The sequence below is a fragment of the Aythya marila genome (genome assembly GCF_965140915.1).
Source record: "Aythya marila genome assembly, chromosome: 5".
In the NCBI taxonomy this organism is placed as follows: Eukaryota; Metazoa; Chordata; class Aves; order Anseriformes; family Anatidae; genus Aythya; species Aythya marila.
Genome location: NC_139046.1, coordinates 12135056 through 12152999, shown reverse-complemented (window position 1 = coordinate 12152999; position 17944 = coordinate 12135056). Strand labels below are relative to the sequence as shown.

The window sequence follows — 17944 nt, the reverse complement described above, 5'->3', positions numbered from 1 at the left end:
TAGCTATCATCTTCCAACCGCTATCTCCCATTAAAGCTCCCATAAGGGCTTAGTTGGATGGCTTCCATTAAGGCTGTCAATCACCTGAAGACTTCTTGGGTTCAGTCCCCCTCTCTGGACTCAAGACTTTTCCCTGACTGTGATATCCTCCTCTCTCCCCTGCCCCCAGTAAGCAGAATTTCTTTGCTTTTGTACCCACGCCATACTCGCTAGGACAAAAGCCAGTCCTGTTCTTTAATTGCCCACGTATTGAGGCCATTTTTCTTGTGCACCTCATGCTGTAACATCAGGTTTCTTCTACACAGGTGACACTTACTTATGCATTACCAGGACAAACATACAGCATACATTTCTGAACTAGGGGGAATGTGAAAATACAATTGTTAGTCCATAGGAAGTGGTGTAAGTTTATAAGAGATTGTGGATTTTTTGAGTTACTAAAAGCAAATTGTGTTGTCAAAACAAAACAAACATCCACTAAGAGCCCTCTGACCTTCTATTTCCTATAGCAGCTATGTGCCAATAGAAGCATTTCATATTCTCTGAGGAGAGGTGTGGAGCTTTGGGTTTTTAATAGAAGATCATGGATTTCATCAAAGGGAAGTATTCATCTGATTACTAATTTATTTTCAACAAGAACAAGTTGCAGTTAAGAGCTGACTTTGGTGCCTACATCTGTCTCAGAGAGTTTTGCAATTGAATTCTATGGATATGAAGTTATGCTTAAAAATATTTATTTCATTTATACTAGGAAGAATACATTAACACTATTAAACCTGAACTTATCACTCTTTCTCTTCAGGTGACTAATTGCTTTATTCTCACTTGATGATGTAATGACAGAAGTAGAACACTTAAGAAAGTCAGTCATTTAGAAGACAGGGTCAGGAATCTTGGTCTCTCCTAATTGTGTTAGCAAATTTTGACTTCATGAGCAAGAACATCCCATCCTGCAGCATTGAAAATCTCTGCAGAAATATTTTAGCATCTGTTATTGATATAGAAGGAGGGGATAGAGGCTGAGTAGGATGTGAAAAGATGTGTGGACACACTACGACCACATCACACAGCATAGGGCTCCAGCAATTCTCTTCAAACCCCAATGTGCCTCAACAAAGTTGAGCGGGCATTAGTGTATTTGGTGGAAGGAGGATTGCAAGTAAAGACGAGAGTAGGTAGAGAGGCTTAGAAAATCTGTAAAAGAAGCTTTGTAGAGATGACCTTCCTCTGAGACTTCCTCCAGCAGCTGAGACCTTAGGCGAGACTGAAATAAGCCCTTAGAGCTCATCAGATTTTTCTTTATAAACCCACAGTTACAGGGACACCCTTCAGGTTGTGCAAAGGCTTTGTTCACTTCAAGTTAAACCTGATCTCCCCTTTATAATAAATCAAAGCATTTATAACCCTCAAGTCTTGGTAAAGGAACTGTTTTGTTTTAAAAAGCACTGTTGGAATGAAAGGAACAGGAAAGCTAGCAAAGAGTAAAATATGAGATTTTGTGCCCTGCTAAACATAGAGTGATACTTATGGATGCTACTCACACAGTCAGCTATTCAGGACCATATCCTCTTGGCCTAACATACTGTCAAAATATTATCATTACTGACATTGGCTCTGCATGCTTAAGTAATTAATCTTGACTTGTTTTTAATAGTTGTTCTGATATTTTTCCCAGCTTAATACATTGTTTTCAAGAAAATCAATTTTCATGGCACAACTTTTTAACACATCGGACTGTGGTTTGGATTTATCTGCTGTACTTAAATCTTCAAAGTCTTCAGTCTCTGTTCTTCTTAAGAATGGATCAGCTTAAGTGTATTACTCCTCTAGAGCACAAAAGAAGCAACACAGATATCCAGGGTGAACAGGAAGGGATTCATAGGTTTGAATGATAGAGTATTATCACAGACACAGGAAGGCAGCATTCATCTCACATAACTTGACCTCATCTCACCATCTAGGAATAAGGCACTGGATAAAGCTACTTTTCTAGTCCCCAGTCAGTGGAAAAGATGTGTCCAAAGAGCATTTATGCTCAGGTGCTTAGAAACCTGTTTTAAGATGACACTGTAGAGATGTTTCTTTCTTTTATTTGACTAGAGGAACCTAAGGACTAGCTGAGCTCTTATACTTAATTTTAGAAAGGTAGGTGACACGAAGCACACCTTTTGTCTCACGGTCATGCTCGTATTAACTTCGTTGAAAATCTAGTAAGCGACTGAGAGTAAGGGGAAAAAAAATCTAGTATGTGGCTCTTGGGAAAAAAAAATAAATCTGAAGACCTCTAGTTGACTGCTCGTTCCATTTCATTTCTTTTATATAGTGGCATATTAGTTTTCTTCCAGTCTTCTGGCAATTCTCCATGGTTCTTAGATTTGTTAGTTATACATTTTAAACCTCAAATGCTTGTTTGATATGGCAGTTTCAAACCTGATACTGCATTTGTAAAATGTTGTTGATTTAAAACCATCCATTTTCAGTATCTGTGTTTAATATTGTCCTTGGTTACTGAAAAAATACAAAATATTTTGTCATCTCATGATGGAAAAACATCTTAACCTGAATACAAAAAAGATCATAGACTTCTCCTTCAATAGAGTACTATAGTCAATGCACACTCTGCCATGCTTGGTAGATAAAATAACAGAACCATTCTTTAAATTTCTTCAAGTTATATGAACTTCAGATGCATTATTATATTATATTAGAATAACTTATAAATAATAACTTATAAATATTACATTATAACTTATATTGTGGTTTTTAACCACAACTTTCTTTTATTTTATTCCTAACCATGAGATCTGTTTTTAGCAAAACAATGTGAATGGTTACTGGTAAATATTTAAAATCTTTTCTCCCAGATGGTTTGGCTCAAAATAATTATCAATTTTGTGAGATTCACTTTTTTTTTTTTTTTTTTTTTTTTTTTTCATTGAATACATACATCATTGGATTGTATTTTATTCTGTGTACAAATATCAAATTTAATACATTCATGATCTCTTACCCTTAAGCTAAAATTCATTTCAATTCAAAGATCATTCTTTGTATTTATCATAATAAAGGTAAAGAGAGAATCTCTTTAGTGCAACATTTTCATAATTAGGAAATTTTCATTATAAATTTTTGTAACCAGTTCTAAAGAGCTCTGTACTGGCTGTAAACTATCATCAGCATAAATTGTTAAAGCTAACGATGACAGCATTTTTTTTCTTGCTACAAATAGCAATGTATAGAGATGCTGTTCACCTCCTTCTCTGTTGCAGTGTGGTGGTCTGTAGCTGCACAGACCAGCATGTGATCTGCCTCTGCCTTCTATTAATAATTCAAAAATATTCAAGACTACCTATTTAGAGTTGCTAGGCACAATACATAGTGCCATTCCCAAGTTCTGCAATCCACTTGATCTATCCTAAACAAGCTGATTTAAATATTTTAGTCACAAAAGTCTTTTCTGTGAACTTCAGTCAGACTGTCTGACAACAATACACACATATTACATGAAAACTTCCAATTCTTCTAGGCTATCACTATATTGCTAGCACTGATGTATGAGCAGCTAGAGAGTCTCTTTTCATACCCCTTGGTGGCTTGATTAGTTTTATCTTTGACACCTTGATTTTTTAAAATTTATTTTTATGTTTTATTTAGGTTGATGCCTGGCTGGTATAATTGGCCACTTCCACATATGGTACTTTCCTAATAGCAGAGGATAGCTAAACCAGACAGCTTCTCTTCCTCATAGTAAATGGATCAGCACTCCTCAGAGTCCAAATCTCTTTGGACTCTCTAGCAACTCTTCTTCTCTTTTCTTAGCAACTCTCTTCCTGGGCATCCTGCTTTTTATTCTGTTCTACTTATAGGAGAGGAAGTGGTCTCTGACCAGGAATGACATGGATGGCTCCTGTCTTTCAGCAGTCACTGGGAACTCTTCTGTTGATGAAAATGAAGCTAGTTAGGCATTAGCCCCTTTTGAGGAAACTGCCAGTAAACTTTTTCATTCTGATCTCTGGGCCTCTATAATTATGTTAAATTAGCTTAAAGAAGAGTATATATAGATCAAATGTTTGAAGAATCAGGCAGATCCATGCTCCTTCAGCACTCTCTTCCAAAAGGGCTTCTGGCTATAATTCCCCTTCCTCATGGAATATGTTGTCACTCTTTATTCTTCAGCTCTGGCTGTTTACCCAGAAGACAAATTCCTGGAAGTTGAGCAATGAAAAGCTGGGCAAGACTATGTAGTGAGGGTCTATCAAAATCTCATTGCAGCAGATAAAGCCAATTATGTGAGTCACCATGGAGGAAGATGAGTCTTGTTCAAATGAATTTTCTTCCCTTGATGTTATATTTACTGAGCTTATGCATCACTTTAACTGGGAACCCTGAGATGTAGATAGATTAATATAAGAGTATGATAATTCACAGAGGAGCAGAGCAGCTGCTGGGGAGGTGTCTAACAAGGAGATAATTCTGTAGTTGTCCTGGAAAAGGAAGAAGAGACAGCCACTGTCCTTGGTGAGAGTATATGGCAGGGCTGCTAGCATCTCTCCTATTTTCTTCCCCAGTGCATGTCTTCTAAGAAGAAATATGTAGCTGGAAAACAAAACAAAACAGGAGTGTACTGGGATCTGTTCTGCTGTCTAGCAAAATGCCACTCATGGGGTGAGCTCCTCCTGACTCCAGCCAGGGGCAGAGGCAATGCCACTTTTGGGGTGACTCCAGGGAATGGTTTTGCTCCCTCAGCTTAATACTCAAGTCAGCCCCATGAAGACAGGTGACTTGAGCTTTACAGATGGGAAACCTCAGTGCAGCAGGTTGACATGGCCATATTTTGCACTCTCTCTGTTTCCTCATTAGACTGTTTTAGGAGACCTGACAAAACCATATTCCTCATTTAGACACATCTCATTAGTATCTTGAGTTCGGTATTGAACGGGTGATCCCTATTAGAAGGAATTTAATCTATCTTTGCTTGATAACTTAGATATCTCTGATGGCCTTTAATTTGCTTTCCTGGCATCTTCTATAAAAACTGAAATTTTATTTTATTTGAAATCCTTTGTCTATGCATGCGCTATATTTTTGATATCTCTCCTTATCCTTACAGGAAATTTGAGAGAAAAAATCCTAAAATGTTTAAGCAGGAAAGTACAGAAGTCTTGAAAAAAACCTTTAAGTATAAGGTAATTATAACACACACACACACAAAAAAACCTCAATGTCTGTGCTCCCTTCAGTTAGACCTGAAACACAGAAGACCGCATATTGTGACAAAACAGAATCAGTTACTATCCTGACATAACCCAACATTGGAAACATCACCCAATGCTGGAACAAACTTCATTGATCTTACTGCAGCTGGTGTACAAAATCCATTCAGTAAATTATACTTTAAACCCTGCGTTGAGAGACTCGGGCACATTTTATTAGAGGTTTTAATTCTGATTCTCTGTCTAGTAGTTAGGTAACTGTAAAAGAACTATTTATTAATTTAAAGCTCATACAGCTGATTGATGCATGCTAATGCATTTTGAATTTAATAATCACATCTTCCTAATTGAATTGTATTTGCTCAGACAGAGCATATAATTAAATCAAGTCTTTTCTAATCCTTCTCATGCCAGATTATACTATGGAGCATTGGGGAAGAATAGTCAAAAGTACGAATTTAGTTAATTTAAGCCCACTGAAAAAATACATAGTCACATTGTGAATGTTTTTGATATTCCTGACTTCCAAAAATAAAGGGATGTATTTTTCCATACGAATCTTTTGCTATAATTAATAAGTGTATAGCGGCAACAAGGCTGAAAAATACGGTTAAGAAAGAAACAGGTTTAAGAAAATCCGTCAGATTTATACAGCAGATAGTGAAATTTGCATACCACATGACTAGAAAACTCTTTCAGACAAACATCTCAAACTCCTTTATGGAGAAAGGAGAGGGTCCCATTGCTTAGGAATATTAACTTGCTTTTATCTGTTCCTTACTGTTTTATTTGATGATGCAGAATTGAACAATGTTATCTGAGAGAAGGCACACAGAAAAAGCCAAGATATAGTTATGAGTTCGCAGAAGAGAAGAATGAGGAGATACTTTACTGGGACACTCTGTGTATAGAGTATATACTCTCTGTGTATACTGGGACACCCAGTATACACCTGCTTGTGTATACATTGTCATGTGTTTCCAGGATGCAAGTTCAGGATCAAGGGGATTCCAAGACACAAACCTGGCTTGAATGAGGGGGATTTAATTTTTTTTTTTTTTTAAGTTGGAGATATCTTTCAGGAAGACATACCAAGGGAAAGACACAGCAAGAAAGGAATTTGTCAAGAAAGATTGTCAGATGAAATTGTTGTGATCCACTTTGCTCCTGTACTAAAAAGTTGCAGGAGTAGGAGGGAAGTTTTTAGGCATACAGATGTTCACTTTTCTAACACTTTTTTTTTTTTTTTTTTTTTGCCTGATTGCTTTGGACTTTTCGATAGAATAAAAATAGTGGAATGAAATTCATAGCGGGATGTTCAAGTTTGACATTTATTTTATGATAGAGAAGAGGAACTGGATATGTGTTGCCAGTGTATCTCCTGTGTCCTTAACACTTTAAAATATTTATTCTGTGAAACAGAGCTATGGAATAAAGCAGCATCTTTTTCTCTGATAAACGATGTAATGCCTTGAGCTTAAATTACTGGCCTGATCTAATTTGTCCGGCAGAGTTAAATTATAGAATTTATCTTTTTTTAATAAACATCACTGGCTGCTGATTAAAAAATGACCTGTGGCAGAGTCTGATTTCTCTTCCTGATTTCCAAACAGAATAATATTATTAAAGATAACACTGTGGGGCTATAGTGATTTGCTTGAGGATTTTGATCTCATGCTCTATGACATTTCACTGGAAGAATGATTTGCTCTTAATATTATATTCAACCTTGTACTTGGAGAGGTCTTATAAAGATTTGTTTCCTTGACTACCCCATGTCACAGTCTTGAAATGTAATTCTGTAGCAGTACAAGAAAAAAAAAAAAAAGGAATCCGGCACTAGTGTATAATTAATAAAGTATCACAGAAAGAAATGTGGTTAGAAAACTGCTGTCAAGGTGCTGTTTCTGAAGAAAAGCCACGCTTTTAATTGCAAATGATTTGTCCAATATATGCAGGATGATTATTTACCTTCCCACTACAAAAAGTATTAGTGTTAGTCTGTAAAGTTTCTTATTGTGGGCAAGCATGCATTGACTGAGGTCAATAGGAATATAGCCATTCTGAGCAGGGTATGCCAGTTTATACTACTTATCACTGACAGCTGAATCGATTTGCTCCTTCTTTGAAATAAGACCAAGCTACACCATGTAAAAAGAACTGCTTATATCTGCTCCTCCTGGTAGAGCTGACAATGCCATCTGGAAATATATCCGAGACTTTCAGTTCAGTGAATGCCCCATGTCCTACATGAGCTCACGGTAAAGGCACCTCTCACCTCTTATCCAGCTCATTTGGAATGAATATCTGAACAGAAAAATCATAAACAGCAACACTTGGTTTATCTAAATTAAATGAATGTAGACAAGCCTGGCCCTATCCTGGGGAAGCGTCCTATCATTCTTGGCCTGGGTTTTGCCTATATATGCACTTTAATATAAAATATGGATGAACAGGGTGTCACTGTACTTGCTGATTACTCCCATAAGCAGGAATTAGCTGTCTGCTCAGTAAGAGTTGCTTTGTAGTTACTGCATAAGACAAGTCTCTGCACAAGTGGTTGCACAGATGAAGTTAAGAGCAGCACATCTGTACCCTGTAACCCTGACTTCCCACTGTATTTCTTTCATTTGGTCAGGATTTTACTCCAGGCACTAGATATCATCTGTGGCTAAAAGTTTGTTTTCTGTTTATCTGTTTGATCTTGACGACTTAGGATCAGTTCTCTAGGGAATCAGCTGTGCTCACGGTCAGCTGTTTATAATTGAACACAATCAGCTCACTGTCTAACCTCACTGATAACGTGGCCTACTTGTTGGAAGCCAGAGGTGTGTTTTTAATTCCCACCACCCTCCCCAGTATTGCAATTATGCTTGAAAAAAATATACCTATCAGCTTATCAAGAGCCTTTCTAAGCTGCATAGTTAGCTTCCCACTCTGTGCTCTTTCTGCTAGTAATTCAGCTAAAGCTGACGAAATATGCTTATAGTCTGTCTGTGTGTCTCCTACAGTTCACATCAGTGGCATGTCCTGCCAGAATAGCCCTACTAGAAAACAAAATGCTAAATACTGTTTGGAGGGATAAGAGATGGTGTTGATTGTTTGCATTTTTTTTTTTTTTTGCAAAAAGTAGATGTAATAGTACCATCTGATGCTGTATTAGTGGCAGTAGATTGAAAGAAGTGATGTGTTGTTTCTGAAGGAAAAAAAGTTTACATCTATTTTGGGCAGAGGACTCTGCTAGAGGTACAGGCCATGTGTGGTAAAAGTGATACAAGATCTTATGCAGCTGATGATCCCATATCCTCAAAGTACAGTTCAGTGACCATGAGGGATCCAAATAGAACAAGAGAGTACACAAATCAGTCTTCCTCTCTCCTCCCTCTTTTCATTTTCTTTCCCCAAAAGCATTACCTTATCTGAATTAATTCTGCATTCCCTCCTGTACATTATAAATGACATGGTCTTAAGTTCTGTATCTGCTCTACTATTTCATAAAAGTACTTTTCTTTATTTTCAAATAAAATAGATTATAGAAACAGATGACAGAAACTTTCTAGGTGGAGCTGGTCTAGATGGGCCAACACTCTGCTTCTCTCTCTCTCTCTCTCTCTCTCTCCTGATGAACTCTGTCTCTGCTATTTTCTATTTATATTGTAAACAGGATATAAGTAGCTGGCATCAGAAATTAGGTTGAAGAGAACCTAAGATGTGCTTTGATCCTTTTTGGAGACACTGGAATTGGGTAGAGAAGACTTGGGAGTTATTTGGAAATTTGCTCCTTGATGAACAGTTTTCCTTGCTGATGACCTTGGCCAAGACCCTTCACTCTCCTGCACTTTGCCTTCCACATTCATAGATGCTTTCATGAAAGACTTTGAGGTGTGGGGTGCCTGCTACACAATACCTTTTCAGCCTTACTCTTGTTCACTTTCCCTTTCCCAGTGGTGAACTGACAGATAATCACAAGGGCTAAGTACTTATAAGAAAGGCACAGGTCAAAGATACCAAGTCCCAGAGTTTTTCAATTTTAATTTTAATTTTTTATTATTTTCACTTACTTTGAAAACAACAGCCTTTTCTATTCTTGGCCTGGATTCTTGGATTATTCTATCTGGCCAAGATAGTAGCTCTGGGGATGTCCTGACAGGCAGAGACCAAACTATGGAGATTGGGATGAAGAAAAATACTATTTTTCAGATATTTTTCAGTTCAGATATCAGAAATGCATATAGGGGGCCAAGAGGTAAGACATGTGGAGAAGTAAAGAGCTATGGAGCTCTGTCATCATTCATCAAGGAAGATATTGGAGGTGAGGTGTGTCCTTTGTCACTTTACAGCTCCCCTAGGTTGCCAGTGCTTGTGGAAGACATCCTACTATGAAGGAAAGACATAGCAGAATAACTCTATGGTTTTAGAAAAAGGAAAGAGTTTCCAGAACAGTCTTTCATGATACTGTGCTTATTATCTACATTAACCAAGAAGAAGCCAGTTCTCCTCACAGGAAGTGAATCTCCATTCAGACAGAGTTGGAGAAAGGATGGAGGATGCCTGAAAGCTTGTGTGCATGATTGTGCTTGTGTGAGGCACAGCTGTTCCTCCAATTTATACAAGGCTGAAAAACTTACAGATCTGCTTACTTTGAGTCTGTGTAGTTGCTATAGTTGCTGTGGTTGTTAACGTGTGGGGGTTTAAAAGGCTGGTCTAATAGCCTATCTGGCTTTTTTTTTTTTTTTTTTTTTTAAACCTGGAAAGTTAATGTGAGAGATGGAGAAGATATTTAACACAAAATGCCTGTAAGCTTAAAAAGATGAAAACTAAAGACCTCCTAGAAATGCAGTTTTTCAACCACTATTTTTATAAATGACAAGTTTCTGCAGCATATATGGTCACTTCCTTCCTTAGAAATGTTGTTTTGCAGTTGTTTTAGTCCACAAAGCACAGACCTTCTCTGGATTTTGCCTCAGCTAACTAACCAGTATAAATTTCTCTTGAAATTCACAGCTGTCTTTACTGAATGTGAGTAAATGAGCCTGTCAGGTTGAGCTGACTCTAAAGTTTTCTTGTCTTTGGGATGCAAATCCTTTTAAGTATATTTAGGCCATCTCTGCTTCTTTTTCATGGGACATATTGGGGGAGTGGGGGTTGGGGAGGGAGATCCACAAGTTATTTTTCATAAAGGAACTAAACCAAAAAAGATGTACTTTAAACCACTGTGTTCAAAGTCATTGTCAAAGTTGTCATCCCCTTGCAGGAACCAAATGTGCCGGGCTTTTGCTTTTCTTAGGTTTGCACAGAAATAGGCAGACTTTTTTTCCATAGTTATCATCATTCAGCTATGGTTTAAACTATTTTAGGTAGTCACTGATAGCTGTCATGAGAAACTCAGACACAGTCTAGTGAAAGGTTTAAATTCCAAGCCAAGGCACTGGGCTTACCCTGGTAGCCAGGTGGTTTTAATGCCTGACTGGAGTTGTTCATCAAATTCCTCCCCATTTCATATTCCCTGCCTTCCTGGCCTGGACATCCAGGACTTTGCTTCCTTTAAAATGACAATTCCCTGACACAAAACTTCAGAGCATGGCTAAAAATTACTCAGCTCATATTTAATTCATCTTTGAATTTCCTTAGCTGGAGATGCTTGGGTACATATGGCCAGCAGAGTGGAAAGCCCTAGATATTCAAGAGCTGGATAAATAACTCTTAATAACATAAAGTATTTGCTGTACCTTTTAGTCCTCCTCTAACTCAATGGCAGAGGAAGAAACAGGATAGAAATCAGCACAGTGCTCAGATATTGTAGCATTTCAGACCTGATAGTCCTTAATGCAAATCCCTCTTTACTGCTAGTTTATACAATAAATTTTTCCAACTTACACCCCCCAGCCTGCCTCAACATGAATGAAAAATCAGGCATTGATGTGGTGTAACAGTTTTAATTTTGACAGATGGTAACATATAGTATGCATGGTGTGCAGAAGGATGATGCTGGTTTTGCACAGAGGGAACTGAAGCCCTGCTGGCTGGGACTGGTGGGGCTGGTGCCCAACAACTCCTGTGCTGCTGAGGATAGGAGTCCAGTCATGACCCTGGTGTCAGCACTCACTATTGTGTACAGTGTCAAGAGATCCTGAACTGGTGCTGAGAGAGAATATATATATATATATATTTCCTTAAAAACAGCAACCAAACCCAATTGACCTGGCGATGACACTTCGAAGAACATGAGGTTCTTTGAACCAACACATCAAGGTGTTGGTTTGGTGGCAGGCTTCCTGGAGATGGGTTGGCAGACCAAGAAGTAATGGGAGTAAGGGTTTACAAAGTGTGTGTGTTGACTTATCAGCTAGTTCCCAGATCATCAGAGGGCACAGTTTCTTCCTCCTGTTCCCCTTCCCTGTCCATCTCCAGTACTGTCTGTACAGATAACATGACTTTTAGACAAAACAGAGGTTTAAGTTTTGCCTTCTTGAAGGACTTGGCACAAGAAGTAATCTTATACAGTGTAGAAGTCTGCCAAACTTCCTAGTTACAGGAGAGGTATTTTAAGGTCTTTCTGGGGAATAAGGTCTCATGAGCAATTTGCAGCTGGATTTCTGGAATCAGATTTTCAAGAACATTCAAAATGCAAATGGGGGAGGAGAAATGGGTGCGATTTTCATTATCATTTATATTTATAAAGCAGCTATTATTAGGTATCTATTAGTTCTTCCCAAATGTAAACACCATTAAAATGTGGTTTATAGCTTTACAGGTAAAACACAGATCTAGCTACAACAGAAAGCCTTAAAAATTCAGAATATTTTTAAAATAAGTGAGGATCATGTGCAGAATACAGTTTAATCGAGAGTATATAAAAGATTTCTTAATGTGTCTTTGGGAGGGCTTGTATAATCTACTTGTAAGTGCTGACTATGGCAGAACATCTGCAGGAAACTCAGACCAGCATCAGGGAAAGTAAAGAATACTGGTAACAACTGCAATTAGATAAGAAAAAAAAAAATTCTTTAATTCAATAGTCCTGTGATAGAATCACAGTACAAAATTTAAGGACTCTGCTTAGTCTGTTACCACAACATAAAAGAAAAAAAAAAAAGGAATTACAAAGCTTAATTATTTAAGAAGACAGTTCACATATTCCCCAGCTTCACCAGTGCTTACAGGACCAAACAAATCTTCTCCACTTAAAGACTGTGCCTGTGTTAGCAACAGAAGTTTATACGAGTAGTGACAGCAGAGTCTTATTTTTTTTGCCTCTATGGTGTCATCTATTTAGTCTTGTCCAATTTAACACAGCAAACTCTCCACTGATTTCAAGGTTGCATTTTTCCGTCCTTAGCCAACACAGACACTCAGGTTTATATTTTTATTTAGAGTCCTGATGTGACAGAGGTTTCAACTGGTTACCATTTGCTGTGATCAGAAGTGTGCTTTCAAATATTTTTAAATATTTTATAGGTTAGCACTCAAAAGGAAGCAGAGCCTAGAAGAAAAATAACTGCTACTTCAGCTTCTTTTCTGTGACTGCTGATGAATTAATGATTATTTTTTACACCCCTTATCCCAATAACAGGCAAAAAAAAAAAAAAAAAAAAAAAGCTTTAACATTCAGGGTATCCAAAAATCATTAGAAGAAGGAGGCCAGGGTGGAGTCCCAGATTAGTTATGATGAGCTGGGGCCAGTCTCTGGGAAAGGGGAATTATGGATTAATTGTAAATTAAAATTTATAAATTTATAAATTGTAAATTAAATGTAAATTAAATTAAAAATTATGTAAAGGCAGGGAGAAAAGGTTCTCCTGGGAACATCCCAGGTCACCCTCAGGCAGGGAGAGCCAAGGGGGACATCTTCTTTTCCCTATTTGTTACTTGTGACACATTAAATGATCAAAACTTGTTTAAGAATCTGAGTGTATACGTGTGCCTATATACAGACATACATATACACAGAGAGATGGGGAAGGGGAGATGGGGAGAAAATAAATATGTGGTTTAGGTATTAGGATTTGCATAAAGGTAGAGAAATCAAAGACTTGATTTTAGAATGTCATACTGAATAAATTAGACCAAAAATAAATAAATAAATAAATAAACACAGCTGCTCCTTTTAAATAGGAAAGGGAGAGAAAGGTATCCAAGAGCACAGTCCACCATAAGCTGTTGACTAGCCAGACCAGCTGTTATTTAGTCCAACTTGCTATGAAGTATTGACAGTTTTTGAAATAACCTGAAGATCAAACAATTTCCCCCCCCCCCCCCTTTTTTTTTTTTTTTCCAATATGGTACTATTTCTTGCTTTTTTGTTGTTGTTGTTTTGTTTTGTTTTAAGAAGAATTTCCATCTGATTTTTTGCTTGGTTTTATTTTGTGTCTTCAGTTTCAGTATTTCAGAAGGCAAAGCAGTCTGAATTTAAGTGGTATACAGAGCCTGGTTGATCTTCTTCAAGGCTCTGAAGCTGCCTTCAATGATTGTCATACTAATGGGATAAGGAAAGGTACAGTGCTCTGTGGAAGCAGCCTTGCTTCTTTCAGAAATCTTTGCTCTGGGTTTAAAGTGGATGCTGAAACAGCAGTTTAAAAATTCTTTGCTTTGATCTGAAATGCCTGTTAAAAAAGCATGGATTTCCTGGAGTCCTTTCGCTCTCTCTCTATATTTTTTAATTTGTTATTTATTTTACAAGTCAGAATGCTGTTACTTTATTTCTCTTTTCTAGCATATATGTAATAAATATTAGGCCAAAGAAGGAGATAAATTCCTGAAGTGATTTGGATAAAAGGAAAAGGAATGTAACAAAGGAAAAGTGGAGAAAACAAAACAAAACAAAACAAAACACACAACATAAGATCAAATGTTTTTTATGCTTGTACATAAAAAAAAAATCAGCTCTAACCCAGCTGAAACTTTGCCCTGTTGTTAGCCAGCTACAAAAGCATCAGTACTTCATTCATTGCCAGCTATTTAAACACCCTTGAGATAAGAATAATGACATTTTCAAAAATTTCTTTCCACTTTCTTTGTAAAGGGTGATGTCTCTCGAGTATGTTGCCAAGGTCCCTATTTATTTTCAAAGCACAATAATCTGTTGCCCTCACTTCAAGCAGCCCACCCATGCAAATGTTACATATGAGACCTATGTAAAGTGTAGGCTTAACATAGCATCTTTAGAGCAGTATGTCAGGACTCTGCCTGGGCATATATGCTGTAAGTTCATGCCTGTGCACTGTTCTGGCTTGGGACGTGCCAGTTTTGGGGCTAGGCAGCAAGAAGAGCAGGAATGACAGATTGTACTGACCTAGGAGAGGAAGCTTCTCAGGCTGTGTGCATGACCTGAACATTTTCAGATCAAAATAGTTGTTGTTTTACTCTTTAAACATTACCCTTACATTTCTAACTTTTCTCCTAACAGTGATGCCCCAGCAGCATTAGTAATGAGCCACAGCATTAAAGACATTGACATTTCTTTTTAACATCTTCAAACCATTTTGAACAAGTGTCTTGTAATATTTTCCCTAAATGTGGAGACAATAAATGGTGCACTGATTTCCTTGCTTGGTTACTAATTGGCTTGTGACAGTGACATTGACATTGTAGTTGCAGATACATGCAGATTGGAAATTAATATGCTGAGATTGATAGTTATGACAGCATATAAAAGTCAGGCTATCCAAGCTATATTAAATCACTTAATAAAATCCGAATGAAAGTATCTAAGAAGCATGAGAAAACGTTGAATTACCTTATTTAAATTTGTTACTTAATGAAAACATAAATATTTAAAACCCACAAAGTTATTAACTAAATTAATGAGAATTATTTTAAAGCTACAATTTACTCAGCCAGATCATCAGCAAATGCAATCTCCATTTAAATTAATGGAGACATACCATCTTACACAGTTTGGGTTCTGGAACATGATATTGATAAAACCATATATCATTTTTTTAAGCATAATGCATTTGGAGTATGTATGTTTGTTCTAGGATTCAAAAACCATAAAAACACATTTGATATTAAAAAATAATAAAAAAAAGAAGAGTTCACTTATGATAACTTACCATTCTGTAAAGTTTATCTTCCAGATCCTGATTAATTCTTTGTAAGGCTAGGTAATTGTTTTGTATCCTAAAACAAAAATGATATCATGTAATTTCATGTATTGTTCTTTGTGTTGTTTTTTCACCTGTAATTTTCACATCAGTACAAAACCTTGGCTTTACACTACTTGAAATCTATTTTCTTATCACTCCTGTTGCCAGTCAGTGGTTGCCTTTGAAAGATAATTACCACTTACTTCCTAAGCAAACTTTGTCATTTTTGCTTACTAGACTTAGTGGCAAGTTCCATCAAGCAGTGAAAATGTGTTTGCTGTTCTGCACTTGTGTGCAGACATGCATCACAGCTTCATAACTTGAACAAAGGCATTATAGCTTTTCATTAGGCTCAGGAATAACATGTCAGGCAGGAGACATGAACTTTCTACTTAGACACTAAAGAAAGAAAATTACCAGGCTCTCTTAATATGGAGAATTGCAGCAGAAACCTAATGACTGCAGTAAAAGCAACATGGAGGCAATTCCACATGACTTAAAAGAGAATACTCTTTTGACAAAAGTTCAAGGAATTGCACCTCCTTGAACCTCAGCAACACATCTTATTTTCATCCAGCAAATAAATTTAGATAGCGTGGCCTGGAAAAGGTGTGTATTTATTTTTATCAGCACTGAAGGATTGAAAGGACTCACAAAATGAAGCTTCCCGGCTTATTCCAGAGCAATACACCAAAGAAAAGTTTCAGTCTGTACATCGTTAGGTTCCTTGGATTGTAACCTCACTACTGTTGTGAGCAAGCTGCATAGTCTATGGGAAACACATTCCTATTTCAGTAGTAGCTGTGCCTTTCTGTCCACAGAAGATAAAGAGGGTAGCTCCTTGTTTTTGTTGGTACATACCACTTCAGCAGGGTGTATAACAAATGTAAAGTCTATGTTAGAAGTTCAGCTGTAAAAAGTTTGTCTGAATGCATCTAAATGTTTGCACTGAGAATGTTAGGTCAATAGGTCAAGGTATTTTAAGGGGTAAGTTGATTTTAGGCAATGTGTTAGAGAATTGTATAAGCGAACTCGGATGTAATACACATTCATTCAGCACAAAGCCACTTTGTGTGAGAAGCCTGAACCTGGATTTAGTTTCCACAATGACCAGCAAGGAATTGGGATTAAAGAATTACCTTTGATTTATCGTGTGGATAGGAGTGGCTGCTGAAATCAGAACTGAGATGTGCAATCAGCCCATGCCATGGTTACGAACGGAGGGGTCCATCCCACCCCTTCCTTGCAGTGACAGTTCAGGTCTCTCCCTCCTTCTGTTGCCATGGAGATTTTCTTTCCAGTTGCATAAACCAAATCCTCCATTCAGGGGCAGGCCAGGGGCTGGCAGTGCCTCTTGTAAGGCTCACAGTTATACCGTAACATCTGCCACACAGCTCTGAGCAGAAAGTTCTGTGCTGAGGACAGATGCTTTGTGGGCAAGGTAAGGACATACCCACAGATGAAGCTCCCAGGGGCACAGAGAGTCAAGCCAGGCTCAGGGTGGCAATTTCAAATATATATTGTTAGTCTTGGGAAAAATTTGGTGTACTGCATATTTTACAGAGCTGCTGCACAGAGATTTCCACCCCGTGAGGAGGATGGATGGTAAATGGTGTTTGCAAAGGTGGTGACCTCAATGGGCTGGAAATTTGTGAGACTTTTACTAACCTATGGCTCAGTCATTACTCACCTGTTCTCACAATGCTATTGTGTAAATGTCCAGGTGACTTAAAGGATTGAATGAAGTTCATGGATCTCTGCATTCTCCGTGTTCCTGTTAGATGCGGCATTTGCTACTAAGCCTCTATACAGACATTTATTTGTGCAGCTGCAGGTATACTTGGCATTTATTGGTATTTAGCTAAAGTCAACACAACAGAGAGAAATCTCAGGATACCCTATACCCATCATGGCAAAGGAGAATGCAGAGATGATTTTGATAAGTTAGTAGAAGTGAGGAGGCTTAAAGTGGCTTTGTCTGCAGAGAGCTATTCAGCACTAGTTCTTACGTCATGTTGGTAGGGCTGCATGCCGTGGTGTGGGGAACAAGGATTTATAAAAATAAGATAGAGCCTGCTGGCTGAGACCAGAGGTGCCCTAGTATCTCGTCAGTCATGGTCTGCAGCCTTTCCTCAAGAAAATCAAAATAGAACAGATTAAATATATTTTGTAGCAATCCTCTAGCATTTCGTGGCTCAGCTAGAGACGGTGTAAAACTGATGTCAAATTTAGCATCTGCAACTTCGTGAAAGTTTGCATGGGTTCAAAAGTATCTGCAAAAATTAATGAAAGAAAAGTGGAAAGAATATTGGTTCAGGGCTTTTCTAGCTCAAGCCTCTCTGTACCCCAGTCTGTGCAGTATGGATCCACATGGAGAGCTCAAGGGAGATATTGAAGGTTGACATATTGAATTGTTCACTTTACGTGTCTTGAACTGAACCAGCAGTGATTACTACCTGGATATATGGCTTATTACAGTGGCAATGCATCAACGGTTCTGCAGAGACCATTTTTCTCCTGGTGTGAATGACTGGAAGATCAGTTACCATTAAATAATCATTCTTGGCTGGCAATGCTTCTTTTTTCTTTTTTATTTTTTTTTCTACAAAAAATTGCCTACTAGGCAAATCAAACCCAAACAGT

General features: G+C 37.6%; 1 protein-coding gene across 1 annotated transcript in view; it reads right to left on the bottom strand.

Moving 5' to 3' along the window:
- BEGAIN (brain enriched guanylate kinase associated) overlaps nt 1-17944 on the bottom strand; it is a gene marked incomplete at its 5' end in the record, with an annotated part of 154841 nt that overhangs the window by 39377 nt on the left and 97520 nt on the right. Inside the window, one exon of the mRNA XM_082761192.1 lies at nt 15269-15335. Within this exon, the coding sequence (XP_082617318.1) occupies nt 15269-15335 (67 nt within the window). The remainder of the gene's footprint in view (nt 1-15268; nt 15336-17944) is intronic.